General features: G+C 37.2%; 1 protein-coding gene across 9 annotated transcripts in view; it reads right to left on the bottom strand.

The window, feature by feature from the left end:
• NBEAL1 (neurobeachin like 1) overlaps positions 1 to 17,420 on the bottom strand; it is a 154,183-nt gene that overhangs the window by 29,312 nt on the left and 107,451 nt on the right. For all 9 annotated transcript variants that reach the window (XM_087435657.1, XM_087435659.1, XM_004426808.3 and 6 more), the window contains 7 exons: positions 16,931 to 17,064; positions 14,971 to 15,072; positions 12,768 to 12,863; positions 12,250 to 12,374; positions 10,078 to 10,218; positions 6,806 to 6,936; positions 3,217 to 3,326 (listed from right to left, as the gene is read on the bottom strand). In XM_087435657.1, the coding sequence (XP_087291783.1) occupies positions 3,217 to 3,326; positions 6,806 to 6,936; positions 10,078 to 10,218; positions 12,250 to 12,374; positions 12,768 to 12,863; positions 14,971 to 15,072; positions 16,931 to 17,064 (839 nt within the window). The remainder of the gene's footprint in view (positions 1 to 3,216; positions 3,327 to 6,805; positions 6,937 to 10,077; positions 10,219 to 12,249; positions 12,375 to 12,767; positions 12,864 to 14,970; positions 15,073 to 16,930; positions 17,065 to 17,420) is intronic.

Here is a 17,420-nt window from a genome sequence, read left to right as displayed (position 1 = left end):
CTTCTTTTAGCTGCCTGTGATACAGTGTGGGAGGAGTAAAATGAGTTAAAAAATGAACTGTTTGGACTTTAAGCATTATTTTAAAAATATATAAAGAAGCCAGGTCTTGCTGGGTTTGAAATAAAATTATTTCTCATTTCCAGGATCACTAGACAGCCAGGAATCTCAAAGTGAGAAATGGCACAAGTCAATGATCAAATCAGAATGTTACCAGTAAAATATGGCCTCAGGCAAAAGTTTAGTTCAAGAGTGTGGGTGTAAATAATCTGTTGAGACCTCAAAGATTTAAGGTTGTACCTCACAGACCCACTCAACTAGAAAATAGAGCATCTTAAGAATCTTAAGGGCATTTTCCCATAGGAGCCTCCCATTCGGCCCAAAGGACATAAAGGACTGTATTGTACAGTACTGTGGAATGGTTTTTGTCCAACAGAGTTGATGCACAAGAAACCTATAACATTTTAAAAGAACTTTTATTAGTTCATGAGACTGAGAACAAATGAGTTAAAATTTTCCCTAGGCTATAAGAAAAAAATTGAGATAAGCTTTGCTAACTGCAGCTGTGCATACTCAGCATAATCAACCGTTGTTTAAAACTAACCAGATCTTTCTGTCTCTCCTTAGTATATGAGTGAGTTGTTTTTCTGGAAAGCCAACGTCCAGACAGTCAAGAAGAAAGGAGATTCAGTCTCACAAGGCCAAACACAGGCTGAAGGTGCCAGCCAGCAAGGCCACATGCTTCTGCTCCCCTACCTAAAACCCCAGAGAAAAACCCTTACCTTTTCCCCTTTGGGGAGATGGACTTGAATTTTAGCTCCCATCTCCTCGTCTGGTTGCCTTTTGAGAATAAACCTCTTTCCTTGCTACAAGCCTGATGTATCGGTGATTGGCTTTGCTGCACATCAGATAAACAAACCTGTTTGTGTTTGGTTTCATTCAGACTGAGATAGAAACCGTTCAAAAATGAAGAGAGACTTTTGGCTCCAACTTACTATGTTGGGAAAGAGGCTGATAAAGACACTCACATAAACAATGTTTTATTTTTTTTTAATGGAAAAGAAAGAATGACTCAGAAAGAGTCATGGAGAACCACTCTCAGGGAACAGCTCTCAGCCCTGATAAAAGAGCTGAGAGCACAGCCCTGCTGGAATTCCAAATTGTTATAAACCAGTACTGCTGGGTGCCTCTTGTTTTTCTCTCCCTTTTGAATGGGAGTGTCTACTATTGTTCTCCTGTCCTTGTCACACAACTGTTGTTATGTGGGGGCAGATAACTTGTCTCTACTTCACAGTCTTCAGATCCAAGAGGAGACACACCAGCATAGCTTCATCTACACATGGACTTGATTTAGATGACTAACAAGATTCTGGACTTCAGGCCTCCTGCCTTAATGCAGGGATCAGCAAACTACTGCCTGTGGGCTGCCAGATTTGTAGATTAGTAGAACACAACCACACCCACTATCTTTTGCACTACAATGGCAGAATTTCAACACAGACCATATGATCAAGGAAAATATTTACTATCTGGTCCTTTACAGAAAAAGTTTACAGATCCCTGCCTTAATAAGATGAGACTTTGGGAGGGTCCTGAGAGGAAGTATGTACACTTTGCATGTAGGAGGAAAGTAAATAATTTGTGGCCAGAGGACAGACTGCGTGTGGTGGAGTGAAGATGGTTGCACATTCTTTCTCACACCCGCCATTGAGAGACGGAGTTTACTTTCCCTCCTCCTGAATCTGCACTGATTCTGTTACTGTTTAACCATTACAAGGTGGCAGAAGTGATACCTTGACAGTTTGCAGTCTTAAGCCTTAAGAAACTGTGGAAGCTTCTACTTTTGCACTCTTAGGGAACCCTGAGCTGTCATGTAAGAAGTCTGGCCACCCAGCTAGAGAGACCACATGAAGAGGAGAGATCCTTGAGACACATGGAGAGGGAGAAAAGTCTAGTATCCCAGTGTCTCAATGCAGCCTCCAGAAGATGCCAACCTTAGCTGCCACATGACTGAAAGGGCATGAGGATCACAAGCAAGACCAGGAGAATTGCCCAGTTGAGAACTGTCAACTCACAGAAGTGTTGAGAGATAACAAAATGGCTATAGTTTAAGCCACTAAATTTTGAGATAGTTTGTTACACAGCAATACATAACTGAAACACAAACTTCTAAGGTACTAATAAGGAGCATGTCTTTCTAAAACCCTGGACCTCTACTTCATGTCATAGATAATACAGAGGAAAGCATCTGAGAAGTTCCTGGCTAGCTGATAAGTAACAGATTATTTTTTCAGAGTTGCTTTATTTTTTTGCCCAATTCTTTATTCATGCATAGGGTTATTGTTTACAAATATTATAATCTAATCCAGAATTTCGTAAATTTGACAAGCTATATACTAATGACAAGGAATGTTTCCCAATACTGGCCTAGTTATTGTCAGAGTCTGCAACATTTTGGTTTAGAAAGAGAACTAAGTGGGCTATTGCAGGTGGAGGGACCACATCATCTGCAAGATAATAACACAATATCAGTGTTCAAGTAACTCTCATTAGTCCTTCAGTTCCAAATTGGAAATTTAACCAAAAACTAGTTATACTTTTTTAAAGTGGCATTTAGGACTTAGTTGCCTTATTAAAAACTTACTGAAACCCTTCAGAGAAAACAAAAACATACTTGTCCTGATAGGCTTGAAACAAATATGGGAACTGCAAAATATCAAGCTACATCAGGTTGGTGATTGGAGTACAGTCACGAGTTGCTTAACCAACAGGGATATGTTCTGAGAAATGTATCATTAGGTGATTTTGTTGTTGTGTGAACATCGTAGAGGGTACTTACACAAACCTAGACGGTATAGCCTACTACCTACTACAACCTAGGCTACATGGTACTAATCTTATGGACCCCACTGTCGTATCCATGGTCCGTCCTTGATTGAAACATTGTTATGTGGTGCATGACTAGTTTCACATATAATAGGCAGATATCTTATAGACTGAATTTTTTTTGCTATACATCCATGTGACTGTACTATATTCTCACTATATCAGAAGATTTATAACCTCAAAATAAATTACTATACTTTCTAAAACAGCATATATAATAGATTACAAATTAATCTAGAAAAATAATTAATAGTCAGATATACTTTATTTGATCCTTTGGAAAACATATACATCTTTATTAATCTGTCTCATAATTAAACACAAAAATCTTACCAGAGCTTTCCTATGTTTATAGATGAAATCTTCAGCTGACTTAGCCCATTTGGGGAGGATGACATCATTCACTAGTTCTTTGGAAACTTGTAGACGACCCAAGTTAAATTCTAAGACATGTAAAAGATAAATGTACCAAATCATTTTAGATTTAAATAAATCAAGTAAAATAAGTCTGAGGGCACATTCCTTAGCAAAACGGAAGGCTTTTTTCCTTCTTTAATTAAGAGTGAAAGGTGAGAATCAAGTTCCCCCTCTTTTTTTTTTGGTGAGGAAGATTGGCCCTGAGCTAATATCTGTTGCCAATCCTCCTCTTTTTGCTGAGGAAGATCCGCCCTGAGCTAACATCCACGCCCTTCCTCCTCTATTTTGTATGTGGGATGCCACTTCAGCATGGCTTGATGAATGGTGCATAGGTCTGTGCCTGGGATTGAAACCTGTGAACCCTGGGCCGCTGAAGCGCAGTGTGCGAACTTAACCACTATGCCACCGGGCTGGCCCCACCAAGTTCCCTTCTTGATCTAAATTTATTGAACAGGTAAAAATAATTTTTATCTATTGGAATGCATTTTATCAGTTGGTTAAAAAGATAAATGAAAATAAAATAGTTTTAAATTAGTTATTACAGGGTAAATCAGATTAATAATTGATTTTCTGTTAAGAAAAGTGGGGGAGGTCCGGCCCCATGGCTTAGCGGTTAAGTGCGTGCTCTCCGCTGCTGGCGGCCCGGGTTCAGATCACGGGCTCCCACCAATGCACCACTTCTCCGGCCATGCTGAGGCCACATCCCACACACAGCAACTAGAAGGATGTGCAGCTATGACATACAACTATCTACTGGGACTTTGGGGGGAAAAATAAATAAATAAATAAAATTATAAAGAAAAGTGGGGGAAACTATAGCTATGACCAAAACCTTAATCTGAACAAAAATGCAACATTAAGTATTCTTCTTATATTAAAAATCATTAACACAGTCCCTCTAATGGTTAATTTACAAAACATAGCTCCTTAGAGCTTTCTGGTGTAACTTATACCTTAATGTCACTCAATGGAAGAGTTATATATGTCCTATGGAAGAACAGTACCTTAATATACCACTATTCTAAGTAGACACTGACATTATAAAGATTTGTTCATATAGTTAGAACACAGTATTTTGACAAAATTGTCCCAAAGATGAGGTTTTCTTGTTCATGCAGTGTGGGGAGAGAAAAGTGTTAACCAAACAGACATTCATAAAAGAAGCTGCCTAGGGGCTGGCCCGGTGGCATAGTGGTTTAGTTCATGTGCTCCGCTTCTGCGGCCCAGGGTTCGCAGGTTTGGATCCCGGGTGTAGACCTACACGCTGCTTATCAAGCCAGGCTGTGGCGGTGTCCCACATATAAAGTAGAGGAAGATGGGCACAGATGTTAGCTCAAGGCCAATCTTCTTCAGCAAAAAGAGGGGGATTGGCAACGGATGTTAGCTCAGGGTTTATCTTCCTCACCAAAAAAAAAAGAAGCTGCCTTAAAATATCAGTGTGTCCCAAAGTTGGAGAGAGGTTTAAATGTCACAGGATGACAGGGTGCACAGGATCTGTGGCTTTGTTAACTCAATCATTGTACAGCAGATATTGTTGGCCACCTGACAACCATTCCTCCTTATTTGGTAGCAGAAACTGGATTTTATTCAAGTGTCCATCCCTGCCCTATTATTTCACACCACGCCTGTTGCAGGTGACTGGTGTAGGGTTGGTATATGATCCAGCTCTGGACAATGAGGGGAGATTATGACAGAGGTTTTCTCGCTCTTAAGAAATGACACAGGGGCCGGCCCCATGGCATAGCAGTTAAGTGCATGCACTCTGCTGCTGGTGGCCTGGGTTCGGATCCCGGGCGTGCACCAACGCACTGCTTGTCAGGCCATGCTGTGGCGGCGTCCCACATAAAGTGAAGGAAGATGGGCACGGATGTTAGCTCAGGGCCAGTTTTCCTTAGCAAAAAAAAAAAAAACAAGAGGAGGATTGCCATGGATGTTAGCTCAGGGCTGATCTTCCTCACACACACACAAAAAAAGAAACGACACAAAGAATTAATACTCACTTCTTTCTAAGATGCTATTGTATCTGCCTATGATGCCTAGAACTGCTTTAGTCATTTGTAACAATGAGAAGAACTAGCTGAGGACCAAGTCAAAACAGAACAGCAGAGTGAAAATACAGAAAGACTTGGCTTTGATGATGTTGCTGAGTTACTTGAAACTACCATACCGCAGGGTTTTTACTAAGGAAAATACTAAAATTTTCTTGCTCGCACAATTATGGCTTGGTTTTATTAATATTTGTTTTATTAACTAATGATAATATTAATTAATATTTGCTGGCATTCTAACTAGTATACTTTGCTTTTTCCCACCCAGCTCATTTCAGACAGAGGCAATTATAGTTAGAAATGGAAGCCTCCAACACAGTCATGCAAGACAGCAACTGGCTCTGGGGAATGTCAGAAATTGTCAAGCTGAGAGTACCTTAAGTTCCAAATTTAATCTGCTCATCCTCCTGTCCCAGATACCCTGCTTTAGGAGACTCCAGTCCTAGGGCTAACAGTCTAGGATCAGACTCAGTCAACAGATTCACTTGATTCTCTGAAAGTGACCAATTCTAACTGTCTGACTCTGAAAACCAGATGCCCTGCTTCCAATAGCCTGTCCCAGAGTGCATGATCAAAGGACGTCAAGGCCTGGATATGCTCTCTCCAGCAAGACAAACAAGTCTACTGAGCAAGCAAAGGGTCAAACATTAACATTACTTGCTAGGGGAGACAAAAGAAGTTGGTAATGGCCTTCTGAGACAGGAATTTCCCTAAAGAACATCAGTAGTAACAATCTTACCAATTTCCTTATAACTATCTCATAGAAAAAGCATTTGGATATTTTTAAAGACTATTTAGCTTCATGATTCTCTACTTCAAAAACATAGTACGACTTTTCAAATATTGTGGTAACTTATACTCTGTCATTATTTTCAATTTGCCTCATGTCTTCTGCTCTAAGTCAGGAGTCAGCAAACTTTTTCTATAAAGGGTCAAAGAATAGATATTTTTGGCTTCGTGAGCCCTATGGTCTCTGTTGTAACTACTCAAATCTGCCATTATACTGTGAAAGCAGCCACAGTCTATATGTTAATGAATTGGCTGGCTGTGCTCCAACAAAACTTCATAAACACATGAGTTTGCCCAGGGATTTGGCCCATGGACTGTAGTTTGCTGAACCCTGGTTTAAATCCTCATCTTCTCTAACTCAAACACTTTTAACCTAAGGGGCTATATGGCTGGAAGAGCATATGGCCATTTTGCTTCTCTGGTAGACACTGTACTCTGATAGACTCTCTTAGCAATTTCAGTCCGACTCATTCATCTCAGTCACCGTGGCACTTCCCTGAAAGGTAAGAGTAGTGCCTGGGCATCAGTTAAGCCCTGTCACTGAGTAGTATACAGACAGAATGGACCTTAAGTCATCTACAGGACATCACAAAAATGTCCTGAAAAATATTTTTCACGATCCTCCATTGGGACCTGTTGCATCAAAATTTTAATATCCCATTTCTTACCATTTTGATTTTCCAAAAATTCTGGGAAATAGAAGAATTCAGGAATAAGTTCCTTCACATCATTTGGATTGTCCATGAGAGCCTGCCAGGTAGCAGGGATGGAATGGAACTGTCGATCTGCACAGTCAAACCTGCATGTGGAGATTAAAAGAACAGCAAATATTGAATGAGAGCAACAACAGGCAGGAAACAAACCTTTAAACTCCCTTCAGATTTCCTAATGATTACAGTTGCTCTTTTTTAATCTTTCTCTTTAACATCTAAAAACACAATTTGCTCTCCTTCTTATGATAATCTTTCATATTTTGTTGTCAGGAACTAAATATTATAATTTTAATCACTAGTACCATCTTAGCTAAAATAGCTGAAAACCAAACCACACTGGAGAAAATTTCAAGAAATAAAATATAAACCAAAGAGATTTTTAAAAATGGCATAATTCTTGCTGTGTAAAATCTATTACAGAAAGTGAATAAATGTTATTTGGATGTTTTAAAATCACAGAGTTTATCACTCTAAGTATTACACTATTAATATATGTGGTTAACAGAGCTATAGGAATGCTGCTGATTTAATCCTCAATCCAGAAATATCTTTACCAACTCTTCTGCTAAAAACCAGAGGATTAGCTAGGAAAACAGTTCTGTGGCTAAAGCTTTTATGCTTTGCTTGCGTACACTGTTATCTTAACTTGATTGTTAAGCTCCATTACGGGCCTAAGGAAGTTCAAAGAAGCTCCAGCGGTCATGCTGCCATTTCACTACGCTTTCTTTAATCAGAAAACGCATAAACCCTCCTGTTTCTTTCCTTTGACATTGTTTTCCTAGATTTCTTTAGTAAATAATGACTTACTAAGTAACACTGATGACTAATTTGACTCTTTTTATGCCTACCAATCTTACTTTGAGGCAGACCTGAACTTAGCAGAACTCTGAATTTAATTTAATCAATAATTGGGTCATCAATAAAGTCTAATGATGGTGTACCCAAATTCAAGAAGAGGTACAGCTTTAATGGTAGAATCTTTTTGTTTGGGTGGGGGAAAACAACTTTACTGAGATATAATTAACATATATACAATTCACCCTTTTAAAGGGGACAAGTCAATGATTTTCAGCATATTCACAGAGTCGTGCAACCAACGCCACAATCAATTTTAGAATATTTTCATCATTCCAAAAACAAACCCTGTATCTATTAGCAGTCACTCTCCTTTCACCCTACCTCCACCAGATGGCAACTACTAATTCACTTTCTGTCTCTGAGGATTTGCCTGTTTTGTACATTTCACGTACAGGCAGCCTTCTCAACCTGCAGGTTCCGAATCCGCTGATTCAACCAACGGCCTGTTGACGGTTGTGTCTGTACTGAACATGCACACTTTTTAAATTGTCATTATTCCCTAAACAATGCAGTATAACAACTATTTGCATAGCATTTACACTGTATTAGGTATTATAAGTAATCTAGAGATGATTTAAAGTATACGAGAGGATACGCGTAGGTTATACGCAAATTCTATACCATTTCATACAAGGGACTTGAGCATCTAAGGATTTTGGTATCTGCCGGGGTCCTGGAACCAATACCCCTCAGATACCAAGGGATGACTGTATAACATACAATACGTAGCGTTTTGTGTCTAGCTTATTTTATTTAGCATACTGTTTTCAAGGTTCACCCATGTCATAGCATGTGTCAATCTTTCATTCCTTTTATTTATTTATGGCCAAATAATATTCCATTGTATGGATATACCACATTTTATTTATTCCTTTATCAATTGATGGACATTTCGGTTGTTCCCATTTTTTGGCTATTATAAATAATGCAGCTATGTACATTCGTGTATGAGTTTTTGTGTGAACATATGTTTTCAATTATCTTGGGTATATATCTAGGAGTGGGATTGCAGGGTTATATGGTAATTCTCTGTTCAACCCTTTGAAGAACTGCCAGATTGTTTTCAACAGAGGCTGCATCATTTTACATCCCCACCAGGAGTTCCTTAAGGGTTCCAATTTTTCTACATGCTCGTCAACACTAGGTATTATCTGTCTTTTTGATTATAGCCAGCCTTGTGGGTGTGAAGAAGTATCTCAATTTGGTTTTGATTTGAATTTCCCTGATTACGAATGATGTTGAACATCTTTTCATGTGTTTATTGGACATTTGTATATCTTCTTTGGAGAAACGTCCATTTAGATCCTTTGTTCCGTTTTTAATTGGGTCACTTGTCTTTTTATTATTGCATTGTTCTTTACATATTCTAGATACAAGTCCTTACAAGACATAAAATTTGTAAATATTTTGTCCCACTGAGTGGGTTGTCTTTTCACTTTCTTGATGTTGTCCTTTGAAGCACAATCTATTTTTGAAGCATTGTTAAAAAATAATTTATTCATAAAAGCATTAAAAGCTGAAAAGACCCAGTTATACTTTACTGGGGGAAAAATTACCCGCTATCATGGCAAACGTAACATTTGGAGAAGTGTAGTGATCTTGAGGACAGAGTCTCTTCTTGAAAGTCAAGGCTTACTGTACTAAAGACCCAGGAATAAGGGACCTAGGCTAATTTTAAGATAAAAGCTACATGGAAAGAGAGGAGAATAGGCAATGTTTACATAGCTCTCAATTGGGTAGGAAAGGCAAAATGATAGTGTTAGAGAATAAGGCAACCTGGAGACAAAATGTGAATAAGTAGAGAGCTACGTGGAGGATACATGGGGAACTGGAGGATTTATGGAGAAGTTTGCTTCTTTAGGATCATTAGGAAAATGTGAAACACAGGTAAATTATAATACTGACAGGTAATATGATACAATGGCATCATAGACCTGTCCAAGCTGCTACTAATAACGTAAGAGCCCCTCATTCCTCCCTCTTTTCATTCTTCTTGATTAGTAAATATTTTTAGGAGGACTACATAGCATTGATTAGGTTTGAAACTCTGGTAAATGTCTTGGATCTAGGTCTAAATCATTTCTAACTCTAAATTTCTGGTATGTTCCTAAAACCAGTAAGAATCACAAAGGTACACTGCATAATAGTAAAAAAGAAGTCATCTTACAAGTCATTTGTTTAAGTCAGTTTGAATGACTCATTCTAAAACTAGTTTGATTATTTTTATCTAGAGGTTATTATATGAATCAAAATCTAATAGAGGAGAATAAAAAAGATAAGGCCCTGTTATACAGCACATGATATGAAGGCAAAAAGTTTCAACACTAACATACAGTCTGAAGAAAATACCTTATTTACCCAAAACATACCTTCCACTCTGAAGCTGGATGTGGAGGGTGGTGAATGGTTCCGTACGAATTAGATAGTGCATAACCCCGGCAGAATTTGAGTAGTGAGTACCATAATGAAATTTATCAATAGTTCCCATAGGATCCTCAAAATTTTCATATCTAAAAAAAGAAACTAAAGTTTTATAACCACAACAGTAAAATTAAATTAGGAAGACAAAAGCTTGTATTGCATTGCTGAAAACATAGTTTTTAAGAAGTCCTTTTTAATATGTTTTATTATCTATGTATTTGTATCATCACACCATGTTAATAAATCAAAAATAATTTTATTTGTTAATATTTTTTTCTGAACAATGAAATGTGATTAATACTGGATTCTGGAACAGTTTTGTATTATGCAATAATACATGTTCACTGTAAATAAATTAGAAAACACAGAGAACCAGAAAAGAAGAAACTTAAGATCAACTATAAATGCATTTCCCAGAGATAATTAATATTAACACTTTGGTGAACATGTCAATCTTTAATGAACAAATTAATACACAAATATACTTTAATATAAAAGTGTTACACATAATATATTGTTCACAACTTATTTAACAATTTTCTATTAACATCTTTCCAAATGATTGATTAGTCTCTTTTTAACAGGTACATGGTATTTTTAACAGGTATGTATGACAATTTTACTATTTCTTACTTTTAGATATTTAAGTTGTTTCTATTTTTCTGCTATTGTGATATTTAGACATCACAAACAATGTGATAATTAGACATCCTTTCATGGCCAAGTTAACGGAAAAAAATTACAGAGGATCAGTCAAGAACTGCAGAAATGAACACCTAACAATCTAAAGGTAAAATAAGAAGGAGCTGGCAGATAGGAAGAAGGCCCAAACCAAATTATTTGCAAAGGATAGATACAGTGATTCTGCAAGCACTATTACTGATAGTCAAATGTATAATTGTTTTGAGTGATGACATCTGAATTAGTGGGTATAAAATATGAATAAAAATGAACAGTTTTTTGGAGGCAATAAAAAGCAATGCAATTTTTAACCCAAAATACTAATCAGTTCATCAAACTAAGGCCAATTTCCTTTTACATAGAAGTTATTAAAATTCAGGGGAATAAAAAAAAGTTTTCAGGTCAAAGTCATTTGTATCCATGCAAGCAAATATGCTACTGAAATTTGAAACAACTTATATCTTTGATTATCAATAAAATAAGTTACTTGAGTATTTCCTGCGGAAGTGTTAAAAAAAGCCTTTTTTTTTTATTATTGTCCCCAAATAAATCTACAACTAAGTTCGTTTGCAAAACAGTTCTATGTCCTTATTATTAGAAGTAATGACTGACAAGTCCTCCACAAGTTTACACGGAGAAAACGGGAAATTAGATTGTCCTTTTACCTGTCAGCAGCTGGCTTTGGAAAAACAAAAGATTGTGAGACATTTACAGGGTGGATCATAAATATGTACAAGAATAAAAATTTTGTTTCTTTATTAAAACGACACTCTCGGGCCAGCCCCGTGGCTTGGTGGTTAAGTGAGCGCGCTCCACTGCTGGCGACCCGGGTTCGGATCCCGGGCTCGCACCGACGCGCTGCTTCTCCGGCCATGCTGGGGCCGCGTCCCACATACAGCAACTAGCAGGATGTGCAGCTATGACACACAACTATCTACTGGGGCTTTGGGGGGAAAAATAAATAAATAAAATCTTTAAAAAAAAAAAAAAACAAAAAAAACGACACTCTCTAAATTTCCACACATTTCACTGTTCTTTATTCACATTATTCACGAATAGGTTAGTATTATTATTTTTATATCTACTAAAATATTATATTAGATGAATATTTTTACATGTTGGATTAGTAGGTTATTAAGTCTAAAATACCTGGAAAGAAAAATTTCAAGAACCCATTACCCTTTAGCATGTACTTTTTATGAGGTGAAAAGAAATTCTAATCAATTTAAATTTGACAAAGAAGGGAAATAACAGACTATAGTTAATATACTTGAAGGGCAACTGATATATTTTCAAGAAAACTTACTGAAGGAATTATCAGACTCTGATTATTAAAAGTAGTTGTGCATTTAAAAAAGGAACACTTGGTTGGCCACAGTAGAAATCAACACAAATTCAAACAAGTGATGTATCTTTCAAAAGGGATAAAAGGCACTTACTTTTCTCGCATGGCTTTGGCATTTTTATCATTAACTACCCCAATTGGTTTGGAAAGATCTCGAAATACAGATGGGTTATTAAGGTCCAACTCTTCTGAAGCATAATCTTGTAAAATCCAGGGAAACTAAAAGAGCCACAATTTACAATTTACACATTCCTTCCTAGAGAAGCTACTATCCCCATATCTAATATCAAATGCTTATCTAAAGACAAAAAGGGATAGTCTTTACAAATATTTTTTCCCTGTTGCAAGAGTTTGTTCATCTTTAGTTCAATACTTAGAAGCATTATTTCCTGTAATTCCACTGGAATATTTTCAATGAAGTAAAAGAAAAAAGGCTTTTATTTTTTAATTAGTCTTCATGTATGTATAGTTCTTGAAAAAAGTAGGGTAGAAAATATACATAAAGGCAAAAATGTTTTTATATCTTTTTTCAAAATAAAAAATAACTATCATGCACATATATTTTTGTGTATTATGAAGGCACCATATTTATGAGATTTATATAAAACTTACCACAGGATACTGTGCAAGGTCATTATAGGTTCGTCCTGCCATTGTATTTATTTGAATGAGGTAGTCAAAATTTGATATCTCTCTGTTTACCCATTTCTAGACAGCACAAAAAAAGAACAAAATCAAAATTAATCTGTTTCTGTTTCTTAGAAATCAGTAACTATTACTGACAGTACTAACATAATCTTTTGTTTCCATTATCTCTACCATCTTTCTGATAAAAGGAACAGGGCTTTAAAAAAGGCTTAACAGGGAGATAAAATCAATATACTTTTACTAAATTCACTTCCTTTTAAAAACTCGTCTCTAGAAAAGGAACAGAAAATTCAACATAAATCTTACACTACAGTCTAGAAGATCTTCATAAGAAGTAAGTCTTTTCTTTAATTAAATAAATATTTTATTTGAATATCTTAATTTTAATTGTAGGACTGTCCAACTTTGAAAATTTTCTGTTATAAATTGAAATTTTCATAATAAATGCACATATTAAAAAATCAGTATCGGGCCGGCCCTGTGGCTTGGTGGTTAAGTGCGCGCGCTGCGATGCTGGCGGCCCGGGTTCGGATCCCGGGTGCGCATCAAGGCACCACTTCTCTGTCCATCCTGAGGCCGAGTCCCACATACAGCAACTAGAAGGGTGTGCAGCTATGACATACAACTATCTACTGGGGCTTTGGGGGCAACGAATAAAATAAATAAAAAAAAAAAAAAAAAAAAAAAAAAAAAAAAAAAATCAGTATCTTAATGTACTAAAATGGTCTACAAATTTTAAAGATTTTATTTATTTATTTTTCCCCCCCAAAGCCCCAGTAGATTGTTGTATGTTATAGCTGTATATCCTTCTAGTTGCTGTATGTGGGACGCAGCCTCAGCATGGCCAGAGAAGCGGTGCGTCCGTGTGCGCCCGGGATCCGAACCTGGGCCGCCAGCAGCAGAGCGCATACACTTAACCGCTAAGCCATGGGGCCGGCCCCTACAAATTTTAAATAAACATTACATTAACTATCCTCAGAAAACTGCCTTTATGGAGCAATGGTAGATGGGATTTTGCTACATTAGAGACAAAATTTTCTTTCTTTCTTTCTTTTTTTCCCCCAAAGCCCCAGTAGATAGTTGTATGTCATAGCTGCACATCCTTCTAGCCGCTGTACGTGGGACGCGGCCCCAGCATGGCCGGAGAAGCGGTGGGTCGGTGCGCGCCCGGGATCCGAACCGGGGCCGCCAGCAGCAGAGCATGCGCACCTAACCGCCAAGCCACGGGGCCGGCCCCAAAATTTTCTAAAGAAAGACGTGATCATTATTTTCTTTCAATCACCTCAGTGTACCTAGCCTGCTAACTGCTCTACCCAGTGTGGGTGTGCTCAGGGTTCTGCTGACAGATTAATATTCACCTCTAAGTTTACTGTACTTCTTAATCAAAGGACATACTTACAGGGAACAGTGAATCTATGTATATGGATTTTAGAGAAAGCCTGATTATAATTGTTCTTCAATGCCAAATTGAGGAAACAGTACTATAATGAATAAAGTTTATTCCACAGAAAACAGGGAATGTACTTGACTAAATAAAGCTTATTCCATAAGCAATAGGAAAGAATTGCTGATGGCTTTTGAATAAGAGCAACACTTAAGATTAAGACTAATGCACATGTAGGAGGAAGGAGAGAGCCAGGAGGCAGGGACCCTAATTAGGAGACTACTAACAGTCCTAGAAAGCAAAAAATGATAGCCTTTTCTTGGATTTTGGCAGTACAAGTTCAAGAGACGTTGGGATACAGGCGAGGATAAAATACATGAGAGCATAGTTAGCTTTGGCTGATAGAAGGATTGCTGATTTTCTTTTTTTTTGCCTTTTTTCCAGGGTGCCTTTTGCATTTTTCCCTTTTTTACCTCGTGCACGGATTATTTTTATTATCAAAAAAAATCCCACATGTTATTTTTTTATAAAAGAAAATTATTAAGAAAGAAGAATTCACAAGATATGCCCATAAACTGAATGATATGGGAGCTGGAGGACAGGGCACTGTATGTGTGAGGGAAACAAAGAAAGACTCAAAGATAACTCAAAAGATCAGTCTGAATGGAAGAACAGCAGTTGTGACAATCAAAATAGAATAATCAGAAGAAGGGAGTTTTACTTTTAAGCAAAATTCTGAGATATGAAATGAACACCAAAACAGTGACTGTAAAAATTTCCCACCTGTGTCAATCCTGAAGCTTTGAATGCCTCCTGTGGTGATCTGGTTCCATAACTATTTGGAGAATGAAGTGACAACAGTCTGCTATATACTTTATTTCTAACCTATAAAACACAGCATTTTATAGCTTAAAAATTAAGACAAACCAGGATTATGGCTTTTGTAATAGTTTTATTGAGATATAATTCACACACAATAAAATTCACCCTTTTAAAGTATACAGTTCAGTGGGCTTTTTTGTATATTCACAGAGCTGTGCAACCATCAACATTATCTAACTTTGGAACATTTTCATCATCCCCAAAAGAAACCCCATACCCACTAGCCATCACTCCCAAATTCCCACTCCCTGCCATCCCCTGACAACCTCTAATCTACTTTCTGTCTCTGTGAATTTGCATATTCTGGACATTTCACATAAATAGAGGATTATGTTTTGACTTCTCTACTATACCAGGCTTGGAGAAGTCAAGACATGTATTTTTGAGAAAGTTATAGTGTATAATGGAATTGATCATCAAACACTGAATCAGAAAACTAACTCAAGTCCAGCTCAAATTTAGTTCTGTCATTTACTAATCATCTTGGCAAATCAATTAATTTACTGAGTCTCATTTGTACATTAAACATAATAATGCCTACCCTTAACAGTTTTGTAAATTATTCAGGACTATATAAATGTAAAGTAATAATTTTCATCTTTGAACTTCAGTTTCCTCATCTATAAAAAAAGGAATAATGGGATTTATCATATCTAATCTGAAGGTTGTTATAAAGATTAGATACTATATACAAATGTGCTTTAAAAACTATAAAGTTATACAAACATATAGTATTCAACCGTACTTGCTTTAATTACATGACACAGCTTTCTAAAAAACACATGCTTTGTATTTTCCTATGGGAAAAAAATTTATTTTTATTTATTTACTTATTTTTTTTCATGAGAAAGATCGGCCCTGAGCTAACATCTGCCAATCCTCCTCTTTTTTTGCTGAGGAAGACTGGCCCTGGGCTAACATCCATGCCCATCTTCCTCTACTTTATATGGGACGCCGCCACAGCATGGCCTGACAAGTGGTGCGTCAGTGCGTGCCCGGGATCCGAACCAGCGAACCCCAGGCCACCGCAGCGGAGCGCGTGCACTTAACCACTTGTACCACCGGGCCGGCCCCGAAAATTTATTTTTAAAGTAAAAAAGTATCCTTTTATATAGAAAAATGCTCTTTAAACATCTGAATCAAATCATCTATAAGTAAACCGAGACCCCCCAACGAACAGAAACTTAGTTACTGACTGTGCTAATTCAGGTCATCTGAGTAGCAGATGCCAAGACAGAACTGAACATGCAAGGATTTTATTAGGAGGGAGGCCTGTGAGGGAAAATGGAGAGAGAGCTCGGCAAGGCAGGAAGAGCTGTCAGACCGTGAGGCAAGTCTGACCCCAAGTAAATGACCGAGGGAAGGAAGGTTGGGGGCAAGTAACTTGCCAAAGGTTACAAAGCTAGTGGCGGAGCTGGTACTCTGACCCAGATAACCCTGCTTCAGTGGTTCTCTCTTAACCACTTACACTATTCAAGAATTTACTCTACTCCTAGAAAAAATAATGCCCCATTATGGTTGAAGTGAACCCAACCTAATTTCATAAATCTAGTCATATCATATATATGGCATATTATTTTACAATTGGATACTCTGAGGCACCTACTGGCTGACACTCAATGTTCTACTGACTTCTTTATCTACCCATATATAAAACCTGAAAACTAGCACCCTCCAAACACTTAAGCATAAATCCCAACAAAAATTCATACTCTGCTTAGCCCCCAAAGTATAGATTTTTTTCCTCTAATATTTTGACTTGATGAAAGAGTACAGTCCAAATTTTCATTACATCTCACCAGCTGGAAAATTATTTCAAGCTAATGCTTTGGGGTTTCCAGAAAGGGAGCATCTTACATACCTCTTTTTTAAAATTGAGAAAGTAGTTGGATTGGTCAACATGAAAGATCTCAAGGGCTGACCTCCTTAAGTTGTAACGCCGCAGGTGAATCTCTCGAACTTGAGAATGAGGCCACTTGAAATCAAAGCCTACTCCTGAAAACAGAAGAAATCCTGTGACTGGGGTACTGTATAAAGTGACTATGCAGAAAATATCTCCTAGTTCCAGACAAAAGTAGCACTTGGGAAAAGGGATTCATGTTTTGTATCATAAAATCCATTTGTTAAATTTAGCTGACATTTAAAGAGTTTCTTTTAAAATTTTAAAAAATTCCTTAACTACTCTACTTCCTTTTCATGAGACTAGAGAAAAATTCTGAATATATATCTTAGAAATATTTTTCCTTTTCTCTTTCTGTTGGCATCTTAGATTTAAATATCCTTTTATTTTCAGATAAAGGATTAGGTGAGAAGACTATAAGGGTAAGTATACATACAAATAAAATTAAGAT

Source organism: Ceratotherium simum, chromosome 9, assembly GCF_057802395.1.
Source record: "Ceratotherium simum simum isolate JZ-2026a chromosome 9, ASM5780239v1, whole genome shotgun sequence".
NCBI lineage: Eukaryota > Metazoa > Chordata > Mammalia > Perissodactyla > Rhinocerotidae > Ceratotherium > Ceratotherium simum.
Note: the sequence above shows the minus strand (reverse complement) of the source record. Positions and strands in the feature narration are given on the sequence as shown.